At 35.7% G+C, this 12,543-nt stretch overlaps 1 protein-coding gene across 1 annotated transcript in view; it reads right to left on the bottom strand.

The window, feature by feature from the left end:
* The window catches only part of LOC124789451 (splicing factor YJU2), a 78,401-nt gene extending 74,423 nt beyond the window's left edge, over positions 1-3,978 (bottom strand). The window contains exons 1-2 of the mRNA XM_047256812.1: positions 3,819-3,978; positions 3,611-3,711 (exon numbers count right to left, since the gene is read on the bottom strand). Coding sequence (XP_047112768.1) covers positions 3,611-3,711; positions 3,819-3,842 — 125 coding nt within the window. The 5' untranslated portion in view covers positions 3,843-3,978. The remainder of the gene's footprint in view (positions 1-3,610; positions 3,712-3,818) is intronic.
* Positions 3,979-12,543: the final 8,565 nt, after the last annotated feature.

Genomic DNA, 12,543 nt, shown 5'->3' on the forward strand with positions numbered 1-12,543 from the left:
TGGCCTAGGAGGAACTATTAAAGGAATTTTAAGGAAAGCCAGTCTACAGCTTTCAGACGAAGAACAAATAATGACAGCAATCGATGTGTACAAGTTTTGTGAAAAAAATATTGAAAACATTCATTTTCACTTTATTGACAAAAAAGAAGCTGATTTGCTACGGTTAAACCTAGAAAAACGTTTTTCAGCAACCCGAACCATTCCTGGAACAAGAAGTTTTCATAACTTCAAACCACTTCCAACAAACAACCTTGAAATTAGGAGGATAGTGTAAAACCGTCCTTAGTCTTTTCTTTCCATTCTTCTTCTGATTGGGTTCGTGTTGAACCATCCATAAATAGCTATGTGGCTGCAAATTATGATGGTAACTGGTACTTTGGACAATATTCAATGATGAAGAAGATGCAGAAATTCTATTTCTACATCCTTCAGGACCAGCTGCATCATTTTATTGGCCTGAAAGAGAAGATTCTTGCATAGTGCCTTTGGAGCACATAGTCTGTGTAGTAGACGCACCTCAATCAAGCGGCACTGGAAGAATGTATTACTTCAAAAAAGACTGTATCAAAAGAACTAAAAGCTCTTGGATGAAGTGGAAAAACAGTTTGAATCAGCATTAATGTTTATTAGAAAGACAAAATTACTCAAAAAATTCAATGTTTCAAGCAATCAGTTGGGTTATACATAAGTGTCGTAAGTACACTATCTTTGTACATAATTCTAATGTAATCTACTATAATTAATAAACATGTTAAAAAGCCATCATTATTTTTGTTTTATCACGTAGCCTATATGTTTAAGAGTAAATTAAAACAAATTTGAGCATTCTATCAGGTCTGAGACTCTAGATATTGCAATTTTTATAAAACAAAACAACAGTTAAAAAAAAACCATATATATTTTTTTCATAGAAAATATTAATATACAGGGTGATTCAAAAAGAATACCACAACTTTAGGAATTTAAAACTCTGCAACGACAAAAGGCAGAGCTAAGCACTATCTGTCGGCGAATTAAGGGAGCTATAAAGTTTCATTTAGTTGTACATTTGTTCGCTTGAGGCGCTGTTGACTAGGCGTCAGCGTCATTTGATGCTAAGATGGCGACCGCTCAACAGAAAGCTTTTTGTGTTATTGAGTACGGCAGAAGTGAATCGACGACAGTTGTTCAGCGTGGGGCACTGAGAACCCGCGGGAAACAACTCAGTATGAATGTGACTCGCCTAAGGTGAACGTTTTCTGTGCCATTTCAGCCAATAAAGTTTTTGGTCCCTTTTTCTTCGAAGGTGCTACTGTAACTGGACTACAGTATCTGGAGATGTTAGAGAATTGGCTGTTCCCTCAGCTCGAACAAGAAGCACAACAATTCATATTTCAGCAGGATGGAGCGCCACCACATTGGCACTTATCTGTCCGTAACTACCTGAACGTCAACTACCTGAGGCGATGGATCGGCCGCCAGGCAGCCCGTGACAGAGCACTTCATCACTGGCCTCCAAGAAGCCCTGATCTTACCCCCTGCGATTTTTTCTTATGGGGGTATGTTAAGGATATGGTGTTTCGGCCACCTCTCCCAGCCACCATTAATGATTTGAAACGAGAAATAACAGCAGCTATCCAAACTGTTACGCCTGATATGCTACAGAGAGTGTGGAACGAGTTGGAGTATCGGGTTGATATTGCTCGAGTGTCTGGAGGGGGCCATATTGAACATCTCTGAACTTGTTTTTGAGTGAAAAAAAAAACCTTTTTAAATATTCTTTGTAATGATGTATAACAGAAGGTTATATTATGTTTCTTTCATGAAATACACATTTTTAAAGTTGTGGTATTCTTTTTGAATCACCCTGTATTTTAATAGTATCATTTTTATCTTCAAATATGTATAATAAATAAACTTGCTGCAAAAATTCATGATGTTATCTAAAAGAGTTTTTAAGATAAGCAATTTTAAAGTTTTACAGCAAAAAAATTTGCAGGTGTTGTCAGGATGGTATTAGAACCATTTGAGCCAAATTTCATGAAAATCTAAGGAGGTGGGTGTAAAATTTATTTTTTATTGGGTGATTTGATATGGAATGACCATTCTTTACTCCACAACTGGATGCCTATTTAAGCATGACAATATTCTTAACAAGAAAGCAGAAAACCTCGAGAGAAACAGACCCTGGATTCCCGTCCTACAGTGAATGATCGTTGCAGGTAACAGAGGGAGAACTAATGGTACAGATCTGGGAAAGTCTCAAAGACACTGGGGCAGAAAATACATGCGAGAACTGGGTTTGACTCTAGTCTGCCACAAGCAATGGAGTATGAATCTTAGGTAATCCCAGTCACTTGTGTTGGATGAAGTCAGCAAAATCATTACACAAATGTCAGCCGAAAAATCTGAGACAAAAGCAAACAGTCAACACATCAATTTAACACATTGTTAATTATACTCTGATTAAAATTACTTTGTGCTTGACAGATTGCATTGCAGTGTTGCTGATGCACTGCCAGCCACACTTAACAAGGTGCCGCACCTACCTACAGAACAGGAAACACAGCAAGCACTTGGTGCTTGATAAAGAACTAAGACTGACTGGTAGCTCGCACCTACCACTCAATTCGCTGAAACATAATCAGAAAGCAATTTTAATGGAGTATACTAGCTACAATCAGCTGCCAGGATCGGTTATAGGAGTAGTGGTTGAGAGGACACAACTAACTGATGCAGTGTGACACAGTTATATTGATTACATTATTTATATTGACTTGCATTTACTGGAAATTAGGGATGGGCGAATACTGAAGATAACTAAGTTTAACATCCTGATACTGGTGCTAATGTTATTAGAGATGAAGCATAAGCTCACACTGAATAAGGGTAGGAAACAAAATGGGTGTTCATTTTCAAAGAAACCATTCAATAAACAATTTTATTAATTTACAGAAAACGCACAAAACCTACATCTGAAGGGCTAGGTAGGGATGTGGAGCCCACAACTTTCGAATGTGAGCATAATGCCTTAACCACTATACAGTTTGCTTGACCTGCATGAACTGAATAATTCCAGCTTTGACGTGTGTCATACAACCTCCAAACACTGACAGACTAAAACCAACTGTCCACAGCAGTGTTTTTTAAATATGAGACTGGAAGACAACTCGAATTTCCTGTAGACTAGGAATAAATGTGGAATACTGTTTTGCTGACCTCTTGAGCACTTTCTCACTAACATTTTCTCTGATTGCTCAAAAATGACTAGCCATTCACAGAACGATAACTGGTAGCACAAGGCCTCGCAATTTTTTCCCGTCGTGAAATCTCTTCTCTATTCCATTAGTCACAATATTTCCTTCAGTTTTTACATGGTATGTCACTCATTCCAACATCAGCTGAGATAAGGTAGTGATAGAGCTTCGCCTCATGAGAGAATTTGCTGACAGTACTTGGATATTATAACAGACTATTCATGTTCATGTAAGCGGACGAAAACTATACAATGAAAATCGTCGAAGAATGAATAGACACATAATATCATACTTAGATAAATGGCTTACTAAACAAGACTGAACAGACATCATCACACTGAGAAGTCATTATAACTTATGATATGGTTTCTCACCTCATATTAAATGGAGCCATAAGTCTCACAGTGTATTGACGATTTTTTGGCATCTTCATCCTCGGGATTTTCGACGGATCGAAATCCGGAGGATAATATTTCTGAAAAGTCAAGTTACATATCAGTGAACTCATGACTGGTCAACAATTTAATTTGTCATTAGAAGAATATACAATTTTACAACAAATCGTTCACTGCGGATACCTACATTTAACACTTTTCTTTCCGACATTTTCGCTTGTGTTGCTTAGTTAAAACCCAATATACTGTTTACAAACAGAAGCACAGTAACAACACATTCAGCAACATAAACAACACAGCAAAGTTCCTCCGCGCGGAAGACACGTTTGCCAAACCAAAGATGAAAATAGTGAGCTGGTAACCTCTCTAAGTACTTTGTGAAGCATGGTGTGAAGTGTATCAGTTTGTTAAACTGGGATTGAAGTCCTATTTTGTTAAGAATGTAGTACTAATAGATGTACCAGTAGTATTAGTGGTTGTTCATCTCTGGATCATTTTTCCATTGAAATTGTACGTGTCAGGGTGCTGAGATGAAGAACTCAAATAGTATCGCTATAAAGATATTATATAAACAAATTTGAACAGTTCACCGTCATAACGATTTCTGATTTGAATATATAGGACATGATGTACGTTAAGTAAGAAATACAAAAGATAAGACATAATGTTCCCATTTGTGCTAACGTGTCCTCTTAGAATTATGGTTTCATAACTTTATTCAGTTGTTACGTATTCTAGTGGAAATCATCAACAGTAAAGAACGAATGATAGTTCTGACAGCTGTCAAATTAATTAAACAAAGTATATCCTGCAACTGCCGATGAACCTCTGTCCAGAATAACTTGACATTTTGTTTGCAAAAAATGTCATGCAGTCGCAAATCTCATCATGCAACTAGATTGTTAGTCATACGTGAAATATTAAATTAAAAGCTTTTTATAGGGAAAACATGAAGAATTATTCTTTTTTATTTATCAGCTATGCAGAATTCATCATTTTTATTTATCAGCGATGGATTCTTATATTTGTAGGTAGAATGTAGCTGACTTACAATTCAAGGAAGCTATTAATGAACCCTATTTTCCCTCTTGCACAATGCACAACTGAATTTACACAGGTGATAAGTTTCATACATCCATTTATCATTAAGGAATCTGTTTAGAGATGTGGTTACAATACTGCAGAATTATAGTTGTGCTTGTCCTTTCACATCCTCCTTACACTTTATTCAATACTGATTCGGCAACACCACAGTTCCAATTAACTCAGAAAAGTCCTTTACACATTCAAAATATAATCCAGCTGTTTGGAGGAAATTCGCTTCCATTATCGTCATAGCAAGAAAACAAAAACGACTTGTCAATTTCTCCAGAGCTCATTAATGAAAAGGAGATGTCTCAGTTTTTTCTTTACTGCAGACTAATTTCTGCTATTAAGTTGTTAATATTGCAGCTTAAGACCTAACACTTCTTCTTTTGGTTAAATATGCAACATTACATTTTTTATATGTAGAGCAAACAGGACTTCTTTACAGGTCAATGGAAATTTGTTGAGTTTTTGTTCAGCAGTATTTGGGAAAAATAACTGAAGCACTGTTAAAATGAGTGTCTTTGTGACAGTTAACTGAAGAATGAACACAAGCACTCCATTTTATCAAACATATAATCCTATGCCTCTCCATAATCAGGTAGTATAAAAACACATACAGATGGATACCCCATAGACAACAGAGACATAGAGCATACATGGTATTCTTTATCTTAAGCTTTCAGGCTATTACACCTTAATAGGGTTAGTCAAACTTGTCGTAACTGAGACTTTTGCAAATCATTATATTTCCTATAATGGAACATAATACTTCATGTTAAATGTATAATTGATATTTGTTTATTTTCTACGTTGTTTAATGGTTTCTTATGCATGAAAAAATGTAGTTTATATCTTCAATAGTAGCAGTAATTGTAGACATCCAATTTATTACAAAAATTTAAAAGAGATGTATTTGCAAGTTGTTAAATCAAATGGCAAAAAGACTGTGTGTCCCATAAATATATACATATGGGAAAAGAGATTTACATGGTCAAATAGATAAATTCAGATACAAAGCTACGAATCTCAGTAAACAGAATCAGGTTTTGATAATATATTTGCTTTTGGTAGTCTAACTTTCTGTCAATGAAATTTTGCCCTCCATATCTGTGAAAATCGTCTACATCCTCACTTTAATTTAGTGTAGATTGACATTTTCTTTGTGTACTCTCGCAAGACTTGTTATGTGAGCCTCCAATTTTAATAACTCCTCCATCAACTTTATTATTCAATATTTTCTTCTTCAGCTTCCATTTTTGTCGTTTCTTCTTATTGTTGCTTATATGACTGGTGATGCTAAATATAGAAATATGAAACTGGTAACTATATGAAAACTAAAATGTGAAAAGTCTTCATATTAACAGTTTATGTAAGACACTTATTTAAACCATTCATTCCACCAGTGCTGATAAGTGTGTTTATCTTTTTCAAGTACAGTTTAAATTGTACTCTCATACAGTAGATAATATTTCTAGTTCACCTGTTTTCTTTTTATTTGCGAAGTTATAAATTTGAGTTCCTGGCTTCATAAGGATATAAGTCTTCACTTCTTTCTGTATGCCTGACACATTTTCTGCAGGGAAAAACTGATATCATAAGGAGTATTCAGAGTTATTCTGTGCCTTTATGCTTTACAAGTGACAGCAACATATATTTCCGTTGACACAGACCATTATCTGTGCAGTTAAAGAATATGTAGCTGTTGAACCAAAGTTTTCAACTTTATATTGCTGGATACAAGTGAAAGAGTCAACAAATTGTATCTTTCATGTTATCTGTCTTATCAGGGGGGCTACCATATTTGACCAATAGCTTCAAACTAATGTTATCTTATAAAGTGTAATAAGAAATTAAATAAATAATTAAATGTCTAATGGGAGGAGGTTTTCAATATGGAATGAAAATAGTCAGAGTATTACAACAATACAAAAATGGAGATTCTATGTGCTCTGGTATCTCACAGACCAGTTAGCTTACTACCCATTTTCTCATAAGTTCCTTAAAAAAGAAATTAGATTTATGTCATATTGTTATATTATGTCAAGAAATGGTATCATAAATGGTAGACAATTTGGATTCCTGGAAGTAAAATTGATAGTTTCAGCAGTATTCGAATGTATAAATATCATCTTAGAGGGACTAGGTCAAGACCAAAATCCTCTTGGTATATTATTTGAGTTATCAAACACTTTCAACCTAGTTGACCACGACATTTTAATAAGAGAACATAATCATTATACACTTGGAGTAAAAAGCCCCAAGTATCATTAAATCATACCTGGATAATAGAAAATGAGCAGTAGAATTTGAACAAAAGAAATATTTATAAAAATTTCAACAAAAAGATGCAGTCTACACAAGGCAGCATATAAGGATCTCTGTTCTAATATATATAAATAACTTACCTCTTAGCATTATAATCGAAATGATTCTGTTTGCAGATGACATCACAAGCACAACCATTGGCAAAAATTTACCTGATAACATAACAAAAAGCAAAATGATACTCAAATCTATACCAAAAATATTTGAAGCTCTTATCTGATGATGATTCTGAATTATTGAGGAATTGAGGGAGAACAGTAAACAGGAGGTACTCAGGTGGAGGAGAGGGGAAGAAGATCAGGTAAAGGTGGTAATCATAGACCTAAGTTGAAGCAAATGGCAAGAAAAATACAGGAACACAGGTTAAATATTGTGAAACAGATTCTCACACACAAGTGAAAACTGTTAGAGGAAAATTGAGTAATAGAACATGAAGAGAGGGAAACAAGAAGGAAAGAAGGAATGGTAGAGAGGAAAAGAGGACTAAATATACATGAACAAAAGAAAACCTCTAAAGAATAATGTGTTTTAGCAGTAAAAATGTCATTAAGGAGAGTGATTTTACAATGAGTGTATTTAACGAAGTTCCACAATACTGGAGTTACTGATTTTTTTACCCTGTAGGATTACGCTGTGTACAGTAAATGTATGTGTAATGTATGACACATCAGAAACAGCTGACTGACTGGTGTGCTCGAGGTCTCACATTCAAATCAAGTCACCAGCAAATATTTACTATATAACATTCTAGAACATTCTCCAAATTTACTATGTTTGTAATGTTTGCATATCCTGGAATATTCGAAGTTTTTACAAGTAGCAGCACTCTCTGTTCCGGGGGCTATTCTGCTCTGTCTGTACAGTGGTGTCCACAATAGAGATGTATTCAGTGCTAAGTGTTGTAGCGCAGTGACGACACTGCTTTCAGATTTGACTTCATTATCGTTGGTGCAATATGTATGGATCATATGGTATCATAGATTGGGCAAGGATTTGGGCTTCCGTGGTCAATGTCATTTAAGACAGATCTTCAATACATAGTGTATCCCAGTCCCATTAGGAATGTGCCTATGAAAAATAAAAGTAATGGACTGTGTTCACAAAATAATTGTATTTATTCAATATAAATTCCCCCTGAATGAGTACATAGTTGAAATCTTTTTAAAACTTTTTTTTGACCAGTGACTATAGTCCTTTCTTTGAATGCATTTAGTACTGCAGTACAGTATTCTTGGATGTCCTTAACTGCATTGTAACAGTGTCCTTTCATTGCCAACAGCAATTTAGGGAACAATCAGGTGGCTGCTCCAAGACTGTGATCAATTTTCTGGCCAAAAGTCGCCCACGATCTTCGCTTTGTGAGGCAGGGTGTTGTCGTAGGGAAACGACCAGGACCCTGCCTCCCAGTATGTGGGTTGAATTCGAGATAATCTCGCACTGAAACAGTGGAGGGCTAGAGATATGTGATGTTGTCTCCCAGCTACATCACCATTTTCCGACGAGTGTCAGACATGTATCGTTACGTTCATGGCCAGGATGCCTGTTGCAGGGGTCGTCTACATGGCTGTTGTCCAAACTCGAAGGATCATAACATTGCAGCTGGCTTTGAGATAGCATTACAGTTTGGAATTTCACACAGACAGTCCTAACGGAACTGGGACATACTGTGTACATCAACATTTCCACATGTGGAAACTGCCACATAGGGCGACCACAAGTGTTTGATGAATGCACGTCCCTTCACCTCTTCAGAGCTATACAGGGCTGTCGACAGCGTAATAGAACTCAGTATTCTGCTGATTTGGGTATTCCTGTCAGAAGTGATCTTTATTCTGGAGGAAGGAAAATTTTTCTTTATGCGGTAATTCTCGTAGGTAATTTTTTTAAAATGATTTTAGTTGCAAGATTTATTCAAAAATATGAATCGGTTTTCAAGATATACTTTGTACATTGGGCTTCATTTTATGTACTGAAATAATTAATTATGAAATATTCACTATTGTAATAAATAATGACCATTCAATAATTACCATGCAGAATAACACTATTCAGTTATACAGTGGAGTATGGTAAACCAACCACAGCCCAGTATTCTGGTGGTCACAAGCTGCTGCGCACTGCTGCATTGACTTGCTTATATTTTCATAGTGATGCCCAACAGTTGGCATCACTTGCATGTGATGAAAGGGTTGAACATTCACAAACGTGCCCCTCAGGTTTCCATTGGAGGGAAATATTTCTGTTGCACCTAAGACAAAGTAAACGTTAATATACGCAGTTGAAGCGAGTGGGTTTGAAAGGGATATGGGGCATCAGAACACCGTTTCTCCAGAGACCAAAGCACCAAATGAACTTCAGCATTCGACGGCTGACATCACATCCAGTGCATTCTAGCGACTTGTAACCTCTCAGTGTATGTCATAAGTTTTCCCTGCAGCATATATCTATCTGATCACAAGCACCTGAATACATCTAGATAATGCAGAATTGAACACTAATGTCACAAGAGATGGACACAGTTGTATAAAAGTAGGTATGGAGTCTTGTTCTATCAGTAAAGCAGCAGTAACAGGATAATTGGCTGATAAGGAGAAACTCACTGACTTTGAATGTGGAATACTCGTTGGTTGTCACCCGATTAACAAATCTGTCAGGGAAATGTCAATCCCTCTGAAGATGCCCAAGTCATTGTTGCTGATTGTGAAGTGGAAATGTGAAGGAACAACCACATCTAAATGAAGACCAGGCAGACCTCATTTACTAATGGCTAGCGATAGTCAAGTATTCTGGAGGGCTGTTTTAAAAGTTGCATGAAATCTGCAGAAGGAATTAATTGTGCCACTAGCAATCCAGCTAAGACAACAACTGTGTACAGTGAGTTAAAAAAATTGGATCCAATCATCTAGTAGCTCATCTTAAGCCATATGTTTCTGTGGTGAGTGGTAAACAACTCTGGACAGTGGAAGGCTAGAAACGAGTGTTGAAGCAAGCTATATCATGTGGCAATCTGATGGAAGGGTATTGGTTTGGCGAATGCCTGGAGAATGTTGCCTGCCATCATGTGTAGTGTCAACAGTGAAGTGCAAAGGAGGTGGTATTAATTTTAGGGACATTAGCGTATGGTCCCCTTGTTGCTCTTAAGATAATGCTGAATACAGAAAGATATGAACACATTTTGCAGCACTGCGTACAATGGGGGAATAGTTGCGAGACGATGACTAGATTAGATTAGATGTACTTTTCATTCCAGTTGATCCATAGTGAGGAGATCCTCTGGAATGACGCACATGTCAGAAAACAAGAATGCACAAAAAATATTTACAAAATAAGAACAGAGATGCAAATGTATCTTCCACAGATCCCAAATGAAATTGCCCTTGAGGATGTAGAATTGGTAGAAAAACTTAAGCATATTTACATTTAAAAAGATATCAAACTTGTCATGATATATTACATGTTCAATACACTAAGTGCATATGAAAATTCTATGGCTATTTTAGCCATGCACCATCAAACAAAAAAATTAAATAAAAATATTTTAGAGGACTTGCTTACAATGAACTACACAAAATATGTACACAAGTAAAATTGTATGCAATATTCATTTACATTGTATTATTAATAACACACACACATCAATCAGTTCTGCTAAGAAATTCATCAGTGGAGTAGCAGAAATGGCCACCAATAAATCCTTTTGATTCTTCTCAAACTGAACTGTATTATTAGTTACACTTTATATGGGTGCTACCATGTTATTGAAAATTTTTATTCCTGAATAGTGGATACCTTTCTGAACCACAGTAAGTGATGTTAAATGTTTATGAAAGTTATTCTCATTTCTAGCATTGATTCCATGAACTGAGTTGTTTGGCTGAAAAACAGAAATATTTTTAATGATAAATTTCATTGCAGAATAAATAGATTATCAGTCAGTAGTTAGTATCCACAGTTCCTGAAACAGCCCTGTGCAGGATGTTACTGAGTTCACACCACAAATAATCCATATTGTACTTTTTGAGCTTGGAAAACTTTAGCTTAGCTTGATGAGTTACCCAGAAAATAATCCTGTATGACATTATGGAATGAAGGTAAGTGTAGTAGCTAGCTTTTCTATTTTTATATCACCTATGTCTGACAACATTCTCATAGCAAATATGGTATGCTTCTCCCAGTTAAATTTATTATCAAGATGTAATTACAAGAATTTGTTACTGTCAACTTCTTCTAGCTGCTCGTCGTCATATTTTAGGCAAATACTGGCAGGAAGCCTTTTACAAGTTCTGAATATGTTTTATGAAGATCTAATGACAGAGAATTGGGCAGGAATCATTTATTAATGTCTAAAAAAATTTCACTAGCCGACATTTCTAAGACTATATTTGATGTACTATTTATTGCAATGTTTGTATCATTTGCAAACAAAACAAACTTGGTATCTGGTAATGTTACTGATGAAAAGTAATTGATATACATAAGAAAAAGCAAGTTCCCTAAAATGGAATTTTGAGGGACACCAAATATTATTGGTACCTAGTTGGATGATGTCTGATAGCTTAAGGCATGTCATTTGCCAACTGACACCCTTTGTTTTCTGTCAGAGATAGGGGATTTGAACCATCTTGTAGCATTTTCTGTTACAACATAATATTCTGTTTTACTTAAAAAGGTATTGTGATTTACACAGTCAAATGCCCTTGACAAATCACAAAATACACCAATAGCCTGTAATTTATTATTTAATGATATTGGAAATACTTAGAAATTCAAATTGTCACTTAGATAATATTTATTTGTGTTCAGATGGTCAAAAAAGACCTATGTATATTATCTTTTCCAAAATTTTTGAGAACATGGGCAAAAGTGAAATTGGATGGATATTTGGTAATATTCCTTTATCTCCTTTCTTATTCAAAGGCTTAACTTCAATGAATTTCAACCATTCAGAAAATGTTCCATTGATAAAAGACTGCTTACACAAATAACCCAAAATGTCACTAACTTCACAGGTACACTGTTTAACCCTTCATCAGGTGCACCCAAAAGAGGGACAAGGCTAGGTGTATGGACAATAGGATTAATCCAGTTTAAAAAATAAATTTAAAATTTTTGCCAAAACTCAGTGAATGTCACACCTATGTTGGCTTAAACTGCACCACACTGCAGGAAGTTACCGAGTCCGAGAGATGTCTGCACCTGTCTAGAATGGGAAGGCAGTCATTAGTGTTTGTATGGGGTACACTTGTAGCCCACATGACTAACAGAGGGTTAATCAACTTTGTTGATGTATTATCATAGCCACTAGAAGGATTTTATGGACTTTATGGTGGACATTACTTCTACTGGTGTTGCGAGGGTTATGCTCATATTATTGTAGTTATTTGTTGTGATTGGTTTGAGGTATTTCATGGCAGCATCTACTGAACCTGACAACCCCATCTTTTAATTAGCAGTTATGAAGCGCTTATTGAGAAATACATCAAAGCTGCACACATCTG

This window comes from Schistocerca piceifrons, chromosome 3, assembly GCF_021461385.2.
Source record: "Schistocerca piceifrons isolate TAMUIC-IGC-003096 chromosome 3, iqSchPice1.1, whole genome shotgun sequence".
Lineage (NCBI taxonomy): Eukaryota > Metazoa > Arthropoda > Insecta > Orthoptera > Acrididae > Schistocerca > Schistocerca piceifrons.